This window comes from Littorina saxatilis, linkage group LG15, assembly GCF_037325665.1.
Source record: "Littorina saxatilis isolate snail1 linkage group LG15, US_GU_Lsax_2.0, whole genome shotgun sequence".
Classification (NCBI taxonomy): Eukaryota; Metazoa; Mollusca; class Gastropoda; order Littorinimorpha; family Littorinidae; genus Littorina; species Littorina saxatilis.
Genome location: NC_090259.1, coordinates 8,227,486 through 8,246,986, shown reverse-complemented (window position 1 = coordinate 8,246,986; position 19,501 = coordinate 8,227,486). Strand labels below are relative to the sequence as shown.

At 43.2% G+C, this 19,501-nt stretch overlaps 1 protein-coding gene across 3 annotated transcripts in view; it reads right to left on the bottom strand.

Moving 5' to 3' along the window:
- The window catches only part of LOC138948422 (complement C3-like), an 88,864-nt gene that overhangs the window by 17,570 nt on the left and 51,793 nt on the right, over nucleotides 1-19,501 (bottom strand). For all 3 annotated transcript variants that reach the window (XM_070319957.1, XM_070319956.1, XM_070319958.1), the window contains exons 19-27: nucleotides 16,076-16,169; nucleotides 13,059-13,284; nucleotides 11,057-11,275; nucleotides 9,129-9,252; nucleotides 5,434-5,535; nucleotides 3,366-3,554; nucleotides 1,835-1,919; nucleotides 708-864; nucleotides 50-130 (exon numbers count right to left, since the gene is read on the bottom strand). In XM_070319957.1, the coding sequence (XP_070176058.1) occupies nucleotides 50-130; nucleotides 708-864; nucleotides 1,835-1,919; nucleotides 3,366-3,554; nucleotides 5,434-5,535; nucleotides 9,129-9,252; nucleotides 11,057-11,275; nucleotides 13,059-13,284; nucleotides 16,076-16,169 (1,277 nt within the window). The remainder of the gene's footprint in view (nucleotides 1-49; nucleotides 131-707; nucleotides 865-1,834; nucleotides 1,920-3,365; nucleotides 3,555-5,433; nucleotides 5,536-9,128; nucleotides 9,253-11,056; nucleotides 11,276-13,058; nucleotides 13,285-16,075; nucleotides 16,170-19,501) is intronic.

The following is a 19,501-nucleotide window of genomic DNA, read 5'->3' as shown; positions in this document are numbered from 1 at the left end:
CGCGTATGACGAGCGACGGTAGCAGTGTCCCAAGCACAGGGCTACTCACGTTGAGGGGCTCCACAGAGTTACATTCGTGCAGAGCGATCAGAGTTTCCGCGGACAGCATCAGGTCATACTCCCGGGACGGCTGCACAAAGAAGAAGATAAGTGTTGAATATTATTAGTGTTAAGACCAAACAAAAACATATGTTGGTTTAGGGTAACCCGACCGACCCATTTTTTTCCCGCCGACCCTAAAACATTTTTTTTCCTTTCTCAAATTTGTTTTTAAAAAACCAACCTCTGGCACATTTTGCGAACCATACCGAGACAAAATTTTTAAAACAAATTATACAAAAAAAGCCGACCTACCGACCCTATTTTTGGGGGTCATGTTACCCAAAACCAACATATATTTTTGATTGGCCCAAGGATCATGTTTTAAATCTCCATAGCTTCGTCCAGGCTTAATATACAATGACAGCATCATTAGAACCCATCATACCTGAACATCTTCAACCTACCTGCAGCTCACTCGCTCACCCCTTTCTCTGTTTCTTAACCTGCTGAGGTATTTCTTTGTTTGATGATGAGCCGTATTTTTTGTACGAGAAGAGTTAGCTTCATTTCAATAGCTTCTTTGCTTGTTTTTTGTTTGCTTACTGGTTTTTGTGTGGTTTTTTTTGCTTGTTTGCTAACTGCTCTTTTTTAAAAATATTTTTTACCCTGGCTAGCCTCCTATCGCGCTCGTTCAAAGCTCCGCTGGTTCCGTGGAGGCCTTGGTCATTCATCCACATGAAGCCACGCGTGATGAGGGATTCGGTGTCGATGAACGTGATCCGTTTGGCGTGGCATAGTGTCTTCAGCACCAGGGCAGTCAACCTGCACGATACAATACAATACAATACAATACAATACAATACAATACAAAACAATACAGTACAAAACAATACAATGCAATACAATGCAATGGAATGCAATGCAATGCAATGCAATGCAATGCAATACAATACAATACAATACAATACAATACAATACACTGCAATACACTGCAATACATCGTTGCCTGAACTCATCAAGTAGCTGGTAATACCAATATCAAAAGGTATAGGTGTGCTCTGACCAAGTATATGGTAATACCAAGACAGAAAGTTGAGTGTGAACTCACCAAAAAAACAGATAATCCCGAGACCGTAAATTAGGTGTGAACTCCCCTAAAACAGGTAATACCAAGACGATAAAGGAGGCGTATGAACTCAGCAAATGCTTGGTAATACCAGGATCGTAAGGTAGGTGTACACTGGCTGAGCAGCTGGTTAGACCAAGACCATCAGATAGTTGTGAAATGATCCCAAGATAGTATGGTAGGTGTCAATTCACCAAGTAGCTGGTAATACCAAGATCGTCAGATAGGCGTGAATTTATACCAACATAGTGTATGGTAGGTGTAATCTCACCGAGTAGGTGGTAAGACAAAGATCGTCAGATAGGTGTGAATGCATACCAAGATAGCAAGGAGGGTGTGAACTCCCCAAGTACTGTACATGGTAATACGAAGGTCGTCAGATAGGTGTGAATGCATACCAAGATAGCAAGGAGGGTGTGAACTCGCCAAGTACTGCACCTGGTAATACCAAGATCGTCAGATAGGTGTGAATGCATACCAAGATAGCAAGGAGGGTGTGAACTCCCCAAGTACTGCACCTGGTAATACCAAAATCGTCAGATAGGTTTGAATGCATACCAATATAGCAAGGAGGGTGTGAACTCCCCAAGTACTGTACCTGGTAATACTAAGATCGTCAGATAGGTGTGAATGCATATCAAGATAGCTAGGTGGGTGTGAACTCACCAAGTCGCTGGGTGAGAATCCGGCGTGATACCAAAGCTACCACTGTCACGCACAGTCTTTCTGTAAGACAACAGGCGGCTGACTCCTGAAAACAACACAACACATTCAACCAACATAAGAAACACATCGCTTTGTTTTGATTCAATTTAACGTCATAGGTATAGATACCTAAAAGAAAACAAGGCGTTTAAATGGCTTCAGAAGTGATACCATAAGATTCTGCATTACAGCAGGGCTGCCTTCACTTTGCAAAAGCAAGTGGTTTGAAAACTTGATTTTATGTGGAATATTCGGCCAAGAAAGAGCACTCTCTGTGAGGTTGGGTTGGGTACCTTTCCTTGATGCAAGATGGCAATTGTGTTCGTGTTACTAGGACCGCCGGGTCAAAGAGGGCGCTAGCCACCTGGCGCCGCCTCTGAACTTTTTTTGTTTCCAGCACCGGAGAGAAGTAGCGCTTAGAAGCTCATTCACCCACTTTGTTTCAATTAAATACCACACTTTTGGCGCGTTTTCACGCAAACTATGCCGTGCGTGTCTAGACTAAGGTACTAAGGTACACCGGATCCCCCAAATTCTTTAAAGTAGTCAAATTTGCCAAAAACTCTTCCAAAACAGTCAGATCAATAGTACTCCTAGGCCCTCTGAAGACACCACCCTTTTCGTGTGAGCGATAAAGTACACCACCTAAAGTGTGCCCAGAATGGTACATTTGATCCGTACACCACCCTTTTCGTGTGAGCGATAAAGTACACCACCTAAGGTGTGCCCAGAATGGTACATTTGATCCGTACACCACCCTTTTCGTGTGAGCGATAAAGTACACCACCTAAAGTGTGCCCAGAATGGTACATTTGATCCGTACACCACCCTTTACGTTATATGGACATTGAAAACGATGCGGAACACAAAGTGTCAAAAAGTGTACCAAATGAAAAAAACTAAAAAAATGAATAAACTTAGATAACTATCTCAATCAATCAATCAATCAATATGAGGCTTATATCGCGCGTATTCCGTGGGTACAGTTCTAAGCGCAGGTATTTTTTTATTTTTTTATTTTTTTATTTTATGCAATTTATATCGCGCACATATTCAAGGCGCAGGGATTTATTTATGCCGTGTGAGATGGAATTTTTTGTTACACAATACATCACGCATTCACATCGGCCAGCAGATCGCAGCCATTTCGGCGCATATCCTACTTTTCACGGCCTATTATTCCAAGTCACACGGGTATGTTGGTGGACATTTTTATCTATGCCTATACAATTTTGCCAGGAAAGACCCTTTTGTCAATCGTGGGATCTTTAACGTGCACACCCCAATGCAGTGTACACGAAGGGACCTCGGTTTTTCGTCTCATCCGAAAGACTAGCACTTGAACCCACCACCTAGGTTAGGAAAGGGGGGAGAAAATTGCTAACGCCCTGACCCAGGGTCGAACTCGCAACCTCTCGCTTCCGAGCGCAAGTGCGTTACCACTCGGCCACCCACAACTTCAAATCGAAAAAACTACTATGACGTCACATACCATAAGTGACGTGGGCTTGGCCTTTCTCCTGCACGTAGGGGGTCATGAAGTTTGATTGGTTGAGGTAGAGGAGCGCGTGCACAGTGGGTGCCAGGTTCCCAATGGCCTCCTCCGCATCCACCACACTGCTCTCAAACAGGTTGTCTCCCTGTAGCACTGCTGTGCTGATGATGTCGCCCATCAGGTCACCTGCATATATTTGCATACATTATGTTAGTCACTACTGTACTGCTGTGCTGATGATGTCATTCATTAGGTCACCTACACGCATTTGCATAAATTGTGCCCCCCCCCCCCCCCCCCCCATTATTCAACCACAGTACTGCTGTGCTGATGATGTTATCCATCAGGTCACCTGCAGGCATTTGCATAAATTATGTCAGTCACTGCTATGATGATGCTGTCATCCATCAGGTCATCTGCATGCATTTGCATAAATCATGTCAGCCACTGCTATGTTGATGCTGCAGGGCCGGACCAAATGAGTTGTAAGGTGGGGGGTTCCTCCTTTTGGGGGGGGGGGGGGGGGCAAATCAGCGAAGTGGCGAAGCCACAAGCGCGCGCCTGCAAAGCAGGCGCGCAAACTAGGGGGGTCAGGGGGCATGCTCCCCCGGAAAATTTTTGAAAAACGGTTAAAATCTGTGCAATCTGGTGCATTCTGGGCCTTGTTTTGAGGGTTAAGAGCAGCATTGTTTTGGTGCTAAAACTAGTAAAAAGAAACACCCACTCAAAGCAAGGTAATGCTTTTTCCAGGGGTGGGGTTCCGGAACCCCTGGAACCCCCCCCTGGGTCCGGCCCTGTGCTGTCACCCACCAGGTCACCTTCATGCATTCGCATAAATTATGTCAGTCACTGCCGTACTGCTGTGCTGATGATGTCACCCATCAGGTCACCTGTATGCATTTGCATAAATTATGTCGGTCACTGCAGAGATGATGCTGTCGTCCATCAGGTCACCTTCAGGCATTTGCATAAATTATGTCAGTCACGGGAGTGCTGCTGTGCGGGCCATCACACCAAAGACGCTGACAGTATCTCAATATATGTCTCAAGAGCTTAGCACACCGACTCTCTGAACCTCTTAAGGGCCGTTCACATGGCAGACTTTCAACCAACTTTTCCCCAAATTTAGTTGCTTTGAAGTCGACCCCATGTTACTGAAGCTTGTCATTAATTGGACGAAGTCGACATCGCCAAATATACTGCGCGAAGCTTGCTACACGAAGCTATAGCTCTGAATTTTCGGTAAAAAAAACCCAGATGCCCAACCTACAGCGCCATCAGCAGACCATCCTCTTCCGCCTACGGACTGGACACTGTCGACTGCGTGCCCACATGCACCGCCTTGGTCTGTCGCACACACCGAACTGCCCGTGCGAAACAGGCCCACAGACCCCGGAGCACATCCTGCAGACCTGCCCGCTCCACCAGGAAGCCAGAACAGATCACTGGCCCCAAGGTGCCACACTGCAGGAGCAACTCTGGGGCACCAAAGACTCCCTGATCCTGACCACCAGCTTTATTCAAGCTACAAAACTTGAAGTCTGACCTGAGGCCAAAAATCCTGGAACGCCGAAGAAGAAGAAGAAGAAGGTAAAAAAAACCTTCGCGCATATTTCGCGAAGTCGACTTCAGGTCTAATTAAGGATAGCCTTTAGGCCAAGTCAAGTCAAACAGTTTATTTACCAAATGCAAAGCACAGGATTTTGTTATGGTGTATGCATCCAAACTTCACACTCCTTCCACACGCATATTATATCATAATAAATATGTACAGATAAAGTGTTCAATTTCACTGGGCCTATTTACATGTGTACACCAACCAGACAGTTCAAAACGGACTGGTTGTTCTTTTAGTCGGAGAAAAGTCAGCGATGTGAAAGGCTTGAATGATTAAGGTACGATTTAGCCGTGACTCGCAAACTCGGTTTAGCACTGCTTGACTCGACCGCGACTTGGAGCAGATTTTGCACAGAATTTCCTTATCGCGCCGACTAACATCACTTGAGCGTTAATGAAAAGGCGGTAGAAAGTCTGCCATGCGAACAGCATTTTTCTCTGGACTCACCGCAGGCGGAAATCTGTCCCCTCTCCGAGCCCACGATGACCTCCTCTGGCATGAACAGGTCGATCTTGGTCAGCTGTTTGTTGCTCTTGCTCACGATGCGATCTGCACGTGACACACACAAAACAACCCGGTTGCAGCCATCAATACACAGGATGCAGGTGAATGCCAAGAAAACAAGGCAGAGTCCATACGCACACATATATGCATACACATAGACGCAATCCCGCCCAAGCAGAGAGAGATAGAGGTAGAAAGAGTGAGGGGGGGGGGAGAGAGAGAGAGAGAGAGAGAGAGAGAGAGAGAGAGAGAGAGAGAGAGAGAGAGAGAGAGAGAGAGCTTTGAACTTTGAACTTTATTTATTTATCAAGGGTAACAGAATAAGCAAAATATACATGCTTTTTTTCGTCCGGCCCTCGCCCATTGAGGGTAACTCGATTAATAACAAGAAGAAATAGAAGTTAAGTTAATTACAATACAATTTATATAAATAACATGTCAAAAAATTAAAGACATTTCAAAATGCATTATGAATATCAAACAATGATGAATATTATCACATAATTATTTACTTGTTTCCAAGAGAAACAGCATGTACATTTCTTTGAAGGCAGTTTCACTGAATTGCATTTTAATTAAATCAGGAATGGAGTTCCACAATAAGGCGCCAGAATAAGAAAGACTTGATTTGTAAAGGTCAATTAGAGAGAGAGAGAGAACTCGAACTCGAAAACTTTATTACCGAGGGATGATAGCATTAGGTCCATATGGTCCTTTCTTACAGCTAGTCCCTACTATAATACACACATGAAACGAAGAACAAGTATGAAGAATAAAAAAAAGAAATCAAATAAAACACAATCATGTAGGGAAAAGTATAACAAACATTAGTGTGCTTGTGGAAGCATATTATACATTTTCTCTTTTACGCACCCTCACACACACTCGCACAAATTCAGACATGGGACTGGTCCGATTTTTATCGGAATTCCGATATTTTCCTTAGCTCACAGACCATTCTTGAGATCGATGCAAATTCGTTGAGAAAAAAAGGGGGGGGGGGGGGAGTTGGTATGAACCGTTCAGCTGAAGCTGTCTGCGTCTGAAGTCAGTGCATTCGCACCCCAGCACTCGCGTGAACCCAAAGGTGGTATGAACCGTTCAGCTGAAGCTGTCTGCGACTGAAGTCAGTGCATTCGCACCCCAGCACTCGCGTGAACCCATAGCAGTATCATGGGTCGCGTTTGATTGGCTGTTGATCTCCGACGATTATTGCCGAGGCTTAATCGGTTTGTGGGTTGTTTTGATTGGCTCCCGATCTCCAAACACCGAAGGTGAACAATGTAGCATCATGGCGTCGGGATTCCATATTGTTTTGTCGGCTGTGGAAGCTCTTACGATCGACGACCAAAGTGTGAAAAACAAGTGGAAAGCCAACTGGCTGTCAGAAGAAGTGACTGTCACTATCAACAAGAAAGAAAGGCGCCAGCTCATTGGCGACAGTATCGCCAAAATATCCATTCCCGGTCAGGCCGTGTGCACGTGGTGCGACAACGGCCACTGCGTGGTGAAATACGGACTTGGTGGAAAAAAGGTGTTGGTTCGTCACATTGAAAGCAAGAAGCACAGAGGGCTCTTGGAAGCACGTCTCTCTCTCTCTCTCTCTCTCTCTCTCTCTCTCTCTCTCCCTCCATCCTGTCTGCGCTGAGCCGATGACCCGCAGTTGCTGGTAGGCCTGAATAAGGAAAATTAACACTTCAACTCAAGGCAAAACAACCGATTTATAGATTAGAACTTTTTTTTTTTTTTGGGGGGGGGGGGTGGGGTGGGGGGGAGAGGAGGTGCACTCTGTTCAGACATTGTAGCAGCTTTGATGAGTTATCTTGATTGCTTTTTGGCTCACGTAAGTGTAGCCTATGCGATCGTAACTTTGTCTGTCTGTGCGTGTGTGCGTGTGTATGTCTGTGGTAGAAACTTTAACATTTGAAGACGTCACATTATGGCGTAAGAGGGTTAAACGTCACGCGAAGGAATTACTGACAGTCTCGGTCATTGTCATTTTGAGCGAGCCGAGATTAGTTGGCAGTCGTGTCCCTGTAAGTTACAGGCTACATGCAGACAGACAGATCTAGATCTATAGTGTCTCGCTTTCTTGCACAGTGTCACCTATGCTTACTGTGTGTGTGTGTGTGTGTGTGTGACGGAGTGATTGAGTTTGTGTTACTGTTTGTCGATTTCTTACGTGAGCCTTGAAGGCTTCGCCTTTTGTTTTCTACATTGTCATTATCATGTGATTACAGGCACCTGTGGATGTAAAGCAAAATGTTTTGTTTAAAATGCTAAAACATTATTCTTGTGGTTTTTATAGCTTTTTAAAAAGGCATGATCTATTTTTTTGCTATCAGGAGAGGCCCCAAAATGGCCTTTATAATTCTAAAATTCATTTTCCGTCAGGGGGGCTTCGCCCCCTTGAACCCCCCACCGGGGCGTTGCCCCTGGACCCCGGCTTAGTTTCCTACTTTTTGAACATTTGCTGGTCTCATGCCTGAAATTGTACACCGACTTAGTCGTTAGAGAGGTGCTTTCGGAGCTGTCTTTTAAAAGAAGATAATGACAGACATGACCTAATATTTACAGGTAGTGAATTCCAAAGGAACGCACCAGAATAAGAAAAACTAGTTTTAAACAAATCGATGCGGGGCCTTGGCAAGGCAAGGTTATTTCGAGTGTTTGAATAATATGACGGAGATGATTTGAAGAGTTGTATAAGATATGTTGGGGCGTCCTTATAGACGACTTTATACATAAATGAACATTTATTATACAAAAGCTGCTTCTTTAAGCTTAACATCCCAATACTTTTCATCTTTTCCTTTGTAGAAAGAGATGGACTGGGCAGAACTAGTTTAGCAGCTCTGCGCTGGGGCGATTTCAGCTTCTTCAAGTGAACTTCACTACACCCGTCCCATACTATGGAAGCATAATCAATATGGGGTTTTATGTGGGCATTGTAAAATAGTTTTCTTGTGTCTAGATTAATAATGCTTTGTAACTTTGACAAAAGAAACAGGTTTTTAGCAATTTTTTTGCAGATTCCATTGATGTGAGTCTGCCATTTGAGATTATTATCAACAGTAAGTCCCAGTAAACGGTGCTCAGATACTTGCTCAATGGAGTGCTCATTTAGGGACAGACTCAGAGTCATTTCTGAAAGTTGATGTTTTTGGCGAGTGCTAATTATCATAGACTTTGTTTTATCTGGATTAATAAGCATACGATTTGCAGAACACCACTCCGAAACATCGTTTAGGCTCTGTTGCAATTTGTCTTGAATTTGTGCAGGGCTTTTCCCTGTTGCATGTAAGGTAGTATCATCTGCTAACATATGACACTCAACAGATTCAGACTGTAGGTACAGGGGCAAATCATTTATATACATGCAAAATAATACAGGTCTCAAAACAGATAGATAGAGACAGACACACAAACACAGACAGACAGAGAGACAGAGACAGAGAGATACACAGAGAGACAGAGACCGCTTGCTACCTCCCCCTCCTCCCCTTCCCCCCATCACTATTTACGGAGACAAACTAAGAAACAAACAGTAAGAGTGAGAACTATAGGCTACACCCCAACACATGACGAATGTACAGGTTTCACTCTGTTTGTACAAAATACATCCAATCTCGACTCACTGGAAATGGTGGCGGTGTTGGTCCGCCTGACACCGTTACGGCCGTTGGCGGGTGTGTGGGAGGAGTGCTTGCCTGACGGATCCAGGGGGAAGGAGATGGACTTCTGCACTCTGCGGCCCTCCGACTGGACAGGTCAACCACACATTACAACACAAGCAACAGTACACAGCATAGAGAAGTATGTGCATCAAACGTTAGAACACAAGCAACAATGCACAGCATAGAGAAGTATGTGCATCAAACGTTAGAACACAAGCAACAATGCACAGCATAGAGAAGTATGTGCATCAAACGTTAGAACACAAGCAACAGTGCACAGAGTAGAGAAGTATGTGCATCAAACGTTAGAACACAAGCAACAGTGCACAGCATAGAGAAGTATGTGCATCAAACGTTACAACACAAGCAACAGTGCACAGCATAGAGAAGTATGTGCATCAAACGTTAGAAAACAAGCAACAGTGCACAGAGTAGAGAAGTATGTGCATCAAACGTTACAACACAGGCAACAGTGCACAGCATAGAGAAGTATGTGCATCAAACGTTAGAACACAAGCAACAATGCACAGCATAGAAAAGTATGTGCATCAAACGTTAGAACACAAGCAACAATGCACAGCATAGAAAAGTATGTGCATCAAACGTTAGAACACAAGCAACAGTGCACAGAGTAGAGAAGTATGTGCATCAAACGTTACAACACAAGCAACAGTACACAGCATAGAGAAGTATGTGCATCAAACGTTAGAACACAAGCAACAGTGCACAGCATAGAGAAGTATGTGCATCAAACGTTAGAACACAAGCAACAGTGCACAGCATAGAGAAGTATGTGCATCAAACGTTAGAAAACAAGCAACAGTGCACAGCATCAGTAGAGAAGTATGTGCATCAAACGTTAGAAAACAAGCAATAGTGCACAGCATAGAGAAGTATGTGCATCAAACGTTACAACACAAGCAACAGTGCACAGCATAGAGAAGTATGTGCATCAAACGTTAGAACACAAGCAACAATGCACAGCATAGAGAAGTATGTGCATCAAACGTTAGAACACAAGCAACAGTGCACAGAGTAGAGAAGTATGTGCATCAAACGTTAGAACACAAGCAACAGTGCACAGCATAGAAAAGTATGTGCATCAAACGTTAGAACACAAGCAACAATGCACAGCATAGAAAAGTATGTGCATCAAACGTTAGAACACAAGCAACAATGCACAGCATATAAAAGTATGTGCATCAAACGTTAGAACACAAGCAACAGTTTTATAGAAGATACGCAGAGCATAGATTAGATCCGATGTGGGAAAAAAGTTACAGAACCTGCATGAAAAGAAAGTAAAGTGTAGGTACACATGGCAGGCTTACAACCATCTTTCAAGCTTCTTTTTGTTGTCAGAACCAAGTCTGTTGAGAATTGCTGCCAATGTGAACAGCTCTAGAGAGGATGAAATGCACATCATTGGCAAAAGCTAACCAATCGGGAAGCAATATAATAACAAATCTGCCCCAAGTCGCTTGTGAATCCCTGCGAAGTCGAGCGTCGCTCAACTGAGTTTTCAAGTTGCTGCTGAAAAAGAACTAAATCGGGACTAAATCGTCGGAACATGGCACACTTTTCGCCCACTCAATCTTAGCGACTTCTAAGCGACTCAAACCAACTAAAGTAGGTGGACAGTTGGTTAAAGGTCTGCCGTGTAAACGGCACTTAAGGCGATTCAGGGACAGTTTGAACCGGACATATCCACTGTCTTACTGGTAAAACTAAAAGCTTACTACTATGATACCCCCCCCTACAAAAAATAGGACTGGGAAACCAAGAACAAAAACGCGAGAATATAAAACAAATCTCACTGTCAACTGGTAAAACGAAAAGTTTATTTATTTAAACCATCACACACATTAAAAACCCCACTAAATTCTCACCACAACATGTAGCGTCTTTTCCACGATGTCACGCTCGCGTCCATTGGTAGACCTGACATCTACAATCAGCTTGACACTGCCGGCCACAAGGGGGATCATCCTGATGGACTCGCTGTTGGTCTGACGGGCGCGCAGAGTGGCCCTGTACTGGATCCTGTGTTGACCGCCAAAGCCCTCTGAGAAACACAGCCCCTGGTCAGCCTGCACCGTCACCGTCACCTGGAAGTAACATTCGTTGACTGGTGTAACTACCTTTAAATCGAACATCACTGCCGGCTTCTAGCTCACCTCTACAGAATGAAGATCTCTCAGACAGACGATTGCCCGTGTGAAACAGGCGCTATAGACACACAGACCCCATAACATGTCCTCCGGACATACCCAACCTGAGTTCTGACCAGAGATCTTGGACCTGAACGAGAAACTATGGGTTCTGGCAGAGTCCCTGCGTCGAACTGCAGTCTGCATCTCACCAACAACCTTGACAGTCTAGCACGGCCACGGGAACGCAGAAGAACATAACCGAAAGGCGACAACCCAAAGGTGACCTCCTTTTCAAATATGTGTTCGCGAAAGTCTTGTCTATAGATCCATCTGAGGCAAGTCCAGCACCACGTAAAGGTCACAGGAAACGCGCAGTAAATACTTCATGCGGCATCAAGCAATGAAAGGCACAGCAAGTGGTGGATCTACAATAAAGGGTGTGGCCAGGGTTTACATGAAAGAAGACCATCTCCACTTGAACACATACCGAAACTCTACATCCTGACTGCTCCACGTGCAAGGGGGATTGCTTTCTGAACAATGTTCGCAGGTTCACACTTGTGGTTTTAACAAATCAGTTCATTAAAAAAAATCTTACCCTGCATAAATAAGCTTATCCCATGACCTGCCTCTTTGTCTCTGTTAGCTGAGGAGGTGATTATTCTGGATAATCCATCACAACCATATGGATAATCCATCACAACCGAGTCTCGATCTCACCTGTCATTGGTCATCGTCTTTGATCTCAGAGTACAATTGAATAATTTATAGAGGTCATCTGCATATTTATCGTTAACCGTTCGGGGACTATTTTCTTCATCAACGATTGAGATATTCTGCGGTATAAAGGTCAAACTCACGTTTAGCCAGAGGCTCGGTAATACCTGAAAATCGACCCTAGGGAAAATATGCACGATATTTAGAACTCGGAGTGTGTAACCTATATATTCCAGCCGTTGATGTGTGGTATGTGTCCAAGTGATGGGGTGACATTATCCATGTAACAGCCTGGCCATATCGAGATTGTGAACCAAACTGTTTACAAGGGAAAGAATGTACCCTTAAAAACCAATGATCTTCCCACCACGAAGACGAAGACGAGTTTTGCAAATTTAAAGCCCAACAACGGCGCGCGGCAGATGTAGCTCTATAGTTTCTCGAGAATGTTGGCAATCCTGAAGCAATCCTAAACATTGGCATCGCTTCATGCCATTATCGCTAGACCTAGCGATAATTCTATGTTTACTAAAATATCCTTTTCTTTCTTACAAAACTCCTTCGTTTCCCAGACAAGAGACTGTGTTACGAGAATTACGTCATCGTCATTTACCGTGTGACGTCACCATGACGAATACCGTCTCGGCTTAACTATCTGAAGAATCTCTAAAGAATCACTGTCTCGGTTAGCCTTTGCTGACTGCCGCACAAAGTAAATCATCACAGTGTGTGGTATGTGTCCAAGTGATGGGGTGACATTATCCATGTAACAAACAGCCTGGCCAGATGGAGATTGTTTACAAGGGAAGGAATGTACCTTAAAAAACCAATGATCTTCCCACCACAAAAACGAGTTTTCCAACTTTAAAGGCCAACAACGGCGCGCGGCAGATGTAGCTCTATAGCTTCTCGTGCTGGCAACGCTAAATTTAGCTCTGTGGATTCTACTATAACAAGGCTTTGTCTTCTGGAGACGGATGTTCGGCTTTAAGACTGAGCAATTCTCCATGCCCCTACTCACGTTGATGTCAAATGTCTTGTAGTTGTAGATGCCGATGTCCACCGTGACCTGCTCCAGGCGCACAGCCTTGTAGGGGAGGCGGACCTGCGCGAAGAACGGCTTGAAGACCGTGATGTGAAGGGGGCGGGACATGCACACCCCGCCCTGCGCCCCCACCCCCACCGCTGTCAACGACCACGTGGTAATCGTGTCTGGCAGCGTGATGCTCTCAAACCCGTAGCCGTCTCTGAAAAAAGTTAATCTTAGAGTTAAAGGCATATGTACGCGCTCCCGTGTTTACAAAGTGTAGTTTGCCCATAATCGATGTCAAACGCACCATAAGACCATGTAATGACGATATGTCGCCATGCGCGGACCATATACATGCATTACAGCTTGTTTTAGAGTCTCAAAAACTTTGGATGCAAACAAAGACGCGGAGTTATTTCCCTTGCGTCAACGCTACCTCTGTAGGCAAATCTATAAATAGGACGATCCAGATCAAAATGAAAATTAACATATCTCAACATTGAAGGGGTCCTAGACCACAATATTTTGCAGGGAACTTAATTTAGCATGTCTCCAGCTGTTGGTAAAGCAATTAGCGTGTATAGTCATCGAGTACATATGGCTTTAAGGCCTTCATTAATTATTGAGCCCGAAGTTGACTTGGCGAAAACTTCGCGAAGTCCTCTTACCCAAAAATCAGTACCAACGGGGTGTTGCAGGTAGCTCTGTTTCCTCCTTGGGGATGAAGCTACCAGGGGAAGGGATTGTGTTGGAGGTGCGGGTAGAGGGGTAGCCCTCCCGGTGCTCCCCCTTGGACCTCCCTAGTCTAGGACCCTGGGTCTTCGCGAGGTGGCCATTGTGGCGTAATCCCTCCGGACTAGCATAACGTTTCCCTATCCCAAGACCGACCGTGCGTGGTCTATGACCACATCCTCTACGAGGTGACCCTATCAACTAGGCAGCGCAAGCCCCTAGGCGAAACACGGCGGATCTAGAGGAGAGAACCTCGATAAAAAAAATTTGAGCTGCCATGAAGACGGAGCATGTTGGCTGAGGACAGCGGGCAGACCTTCTGTGCCGACACCCATCTACAGGAGAAAACCAGGCATGCACGCATCAAACCCAACATGGCCTGGCCAGTACCAACGCTTCGTGCAGCGAGCTTCGTGGAGTAGACTTTGTGAATTTGACTTGGCTCATTACACCCCCGGTATAGGGGTGTGTATAGGTTTCGCTCGATGTGTTTGTTTGTTTGTTTGTTTGTTTGTTTGTTTGTGTTCGCATATAGATCTCAAGAATGAACGGACCGATCGTCACCAAACTTGGTGAACAGGTTCTATACATTCCTGAGACGGTCCTTACAAAAATTGGGACCAGTCAAACACACGGTTAGGGAGTTATTGGTGGATTAAAATTATACAAGGACTTATAGAGGGACATCTTCATGGTCAAAGGGAAATAACCATTCTCACTCAGTCACTGCCACCAACTGAGAAGGTTATTTCCCTTTGACGGGGGTGTTTTTCCTACCTCGTAGGAATTTCTTGTTTATTATCAGCCTTTATAGCAGGCATTGGAACAAGTCGCGTGAAGCAATATCACATTTAGTCAATCGTCAAGTGATTCCCCTGAAAAGCAAGGATTACGGAAGCTACTTGCGAAAGTAAGAACTTTCTCTTACTCTGGTAGAATGTCAAAGGTCTGGGTTAATCTGCACGAGAAAGTGCCTAACTAGGATGGGATAATATAGAACTATGCCACCATATATTTTCTGAATAAAATATGTTTAAAACAAATACATCTTGTTTTGCTCCTTATCATAAACTCCATGTATTCGTATAAACACTTTTTCACCGAATATACAATGAGAAGGACATTTAGAAATTAATTGTACTCACATTTCCTTACTCTAGCAGAAAGATATAGACCAATGACACGCTCGAATTTGTGAATAAAATACATTTAAAGCAAATACAGCTGAAAACGACATTCACAAATAAATGATTTGAACGTTTTTACTCCGGTAGAACCATATAGAATTATGACACACTATATTTTTTTGATACAATATTTTTAAACCAAATAGACCTGAAAACGACTTTCACAAATAAATCATCTGAAATGTTTTTACTCTGGCAGAGTGATATAGACCAGTGACACACTATATTTCCGAATAAAAATACATCTACAGTATATACAGCTGAAAACGACATTCACAAATATATTATCTGAAATGTTTTTTTACTCAGGCAGAGTGATATAGACCAATGACAAACTAAAATAACTGCAAACAACATTTAGAAATGAATGATCTGAACAGTTCTCACTCTGGAAGAGTAATATAGACCTTTTTAAACCAAATACACCTGAAAACGACATTCACAAATACATGATCTGAACAGTTCTCACTCTGGAAGAATAATATAGACCTTTTTAAACCAAATACACCTAAATACGACATTCACAAATCTGAAATGTTCTTCAGGGGCTCACATCCATGAGAGGTGGCATAGGACAAATGTCCTGGACAATGCAAAAGTGATAGAACATTTGTCCTGAACAAAAATAAATCAATAGGACTTTTTTTCTGGCATAAATTTTCGTTTTGGCGGAAACAACTTTTCTGTTGCTTTTTCGGAAGAAAAAAACCGCGAAGGGAGGCAACGGTCAACCGGCTCCGCGGAGCATTCAGAGTTGCGACCCTTGGAAGCTCTTCTCTATAAAAAGCACATAAAGTTTCCCCAAGTTTCGTCTGCTTTGAGAGACACATCGCTTCGCAAAACATCGCTAAAATAGCAAATCAAACTACTGAAAGCATAATCGGACAATGACCACTTTGTGACAAAAACAACATGACATATGTCCTCTTGCATGACAAATGTATAGGACATTTGGAAAAAAATATCCGTGTATGTCCGATGTCCGACGTGGATGTGAGCCCCTGGTTCTCACTCTGGCAGAGTGGTATAGACATTTTTAAACCAAATATACATGTACAAACGACATTCACAAATCTGAAATGTTCTTACTCTGGCAGAGTGATTTCCTTGAAGAGCCAGGACTCCGGGAAGTACTTGCGAACCTCGTCCAGTGGAATCGTGTCGTCCTCATCAAATATGTTGGCTGTCACAACACGCAACGCAATAGACCATGTTCGGAATTAAAAACAAGTCGCGTAAGGCGAAAATACAACATTTAGTCAAGTAGCTGTCGAACTCACAGAATGAAACTGAACGCAATGCAACGCAGCAAGACCGTATACTCGTAGCATCGTCAGTCCACCGCTCATGGCAAAGGCAGTGAAATTGACAAGAAGAGCGGGGTAGTAGTTGCGCTGAGAAGGATAGCCCGCTTTTCTGTACCTCTCTTCGTTTTAACTTTCTGAGCGTGTTTTCAATCCAAACATATCATATCTATATGTTTTTGGAATCAGGAACCGACAAGAAATAAGATGAAAGTGTTTTTAAATTGATTTCAAAAATTTAATTTTGATCATAATTTTTATATTTTTAATTTTCAGAGCTTGTTTTTAATCCAAATATAACATATTTATATGTTTTTGGAATCAGAAAATGATGGAGAATAAGATAAACGTACATTTGGATAGTTTTATAAAAAGTTTTTTTTTTTTACAATTTTCAGATTTTTAATGACCAAAGTCATTAATTAAATTTTAAGCCACCAAGCTGAAATGTAATAGCGAAGTCCGGGCTTCGTCGAACATTACTTGACCAAAATTTCAACCAATTTGGTTAAAAAATGAGGGCGTGACAGTGCCGCCTCAACTTTCACGAAAAGCCGGATATGACGTCATCAAAGACATTTATCAAAAAAATGAAAAAAAACGTATGGGGATATCATACCCAGGAACTCTCATGTCAAATTTCATAAAGATCGGTCCAGTAGTTTGGTCTGAATCGCTCTACACGCACGCACACACACACACACACACACACACACACACACACATACACACACACATACACCACGACCCTCGTCTCGATTCCCCCCTCGATGTTAAAACATTTAGTCATGACTTGACTAAATGTAAAAAAAGAGAATTTTAATGTCCTACAGGCTAAATATTTCGCCTCTAAAGGACATGATATGGGTTATATGATAATTCGAGATTTACGCCCTCACGGCTTTTGATGAGATACACAAAAGTATGCAAATGTTTAGGAGGTATCAACCCTCTGCGCTTATGGCAGAATAACCGAGGTCTTTTGCGTGCCACTGTGGTGACACGGGGGTGGGACATGGATACCGTCTCTGGGTCTGCACATAAAGTTGACCCGTGTCCATCCCGGCCCGGATTCGAACCTGCGACCTTCCGAACACAAGTCCAGGGCTCCAGTCTACCAACTGAGCTAACCGGACCCCCGATGTTCGGAAATCACTCTGTCGGGTTTGTATGAAGACCTTCTTTAAAGACGGGTGATGGTGTTTTGTCCATGAAAAAGCCTTGGCAGAAATGAGAAAGTGTTTTCACAAGAGAGAAGTGTAATGGACGAACTCATTGATCATTACGGAGATTTAAGAAACGAAACGTTGGGACGTTTCGTTTTGAAGTTGTGGTAAACGTCATTATTTCGGGGGTCTCTCGCTGGAAAGGTGAAGGTCAACTGAAACGGAACGTGGAACGTCAAAACGCAGTCACGTTTTCCACCCCCAAAAAACGAACAATATTTCGTCAACTTTTGTGAGTATTTTTGCACACTAACAGTTTTATTTGTTGGCCATTTTATGCATTGCGAGATTCATCAACCCTTTCACAGTCTTTCAGCGCTGAGAATGTGTTCATTGGAGGTAGACAACTGTTGTGAACTGAAATATTTTGAAGGGTGCTGATCCTGGTACATTTATCCAACTTCATGGTGAGAAAGCAAATGGCGAAGCAGAAGTAGGTCATCGCATCGAATTTTTATTCTGGCTTCGTATGTGATCAGGTGCATGAATTGAAAAATGTGAAGCTCTTGTGCGTGCAATGCGAGTATGTCAATCCTTTATTGACTCGTGGAGTTGAAATTATGCCATGCCCAGTCAGCGGATCATATCCTGCCATGCCCGGCCTTTCATTCCGAAACGAAACGTGAATACATCTAAATCTTGTCTGCGGCCTATGCCGTCTCGTTACACGTTCCGTTTCGCGGGGTGACTCATTCACCAAACGAAACGAGCTGCAAAACGAAACGTGCTGTTTCTTAAATCTCGCTAATGTCTCGTTTGTGCCTTCTGAGCAAGTTTCTGTACAATTTTTCAGATAAGTTTATTTTCTGTTTTAGAATTGTTTGTCTGTCTGTCCCCTTAAAAGACTGCGGGATCGAAGATCAGTGAACGTCACGTTTTGTATTGTCATGAAGATCAGTGAACGTAATGTTTTGTATTGTCATGAAGATCAGTGAACGTCACGTTTTGTATTGTCATGAAGATCAGTGAACGTCACGTTTTGTATTGTCATGAAGATCAGTGAACGTCACGTTTTGTATTGTCATGAAGATCAGTGAACGTAATGTTTTGTATTGTCATGAAGATCACTAGTGAACGTAATGTTTTGTATTGTCATGAAGATCAGTGAACGTCACGTTTTGTATTGTCATGAAGATCAGTGAACGTCACGTTTTGTATTGTCATGAAGATCAGTGAACGTCACGTTTTGTATTGTCATGAAGATCAGTGAACGTAACGTTTTGTATTGTCATGATCAGTGAACGTCACGTTTTGTATTGTCATGAAGATCAGTGAACGTAACGTGTTGTATTGTCATGAAGATCAGTGAACGTAACGTTTTGTATTGTCATGAAGATCAGTGAACGTAACGTTTTGTATTGTCATGATCAGTGAACGTCACGTTTTGTATTGTCATGAAGATCAGTGAACGTAATGTTTTGTATTGTCATGAAGATCAGTGAACGTAACGTTTTGTATTGTCATGATCAGTGAACGTCACGTTTTGTATTGTCATGAAGATCAGTGAACGTGACGTGTTGTATTGTCATGATCAGTGAACGTCACGTTTTGTATTGTCATGAAGATCAGTGAACGTCACGTTTTGTATTGTCATGAAGATCAGTGAACGTCACGTTTTGTATTGTCATGAAGATCAGTGAACGTGACGTGTTGTATTGTCATGAAGATGAGTGAACGTGACGTGTTGTATTGTCATGAAGATCAGTGAACGTCACGTTTTGTATTGTCATGAAGATCAGTGAACGTAACGTTTTGTATTGTCATGAAGATCAGTGAACGTAACGTTTTGTATTGTCATGAAGATCAGTGAACGTCACGTTTTGTATTGTCATGAAGATCAGTGAACGTCACGTTTTGTATTGTCATGATCAGTGAACGTCACGTTTTGTATTGCCATGAAGATCAGTGAACGTAACGTTTTGTATTGTCATAAAGATGAGTGAACGTAACGTGTTGTATTGTCATGATCAGTGAACGTGACGTTT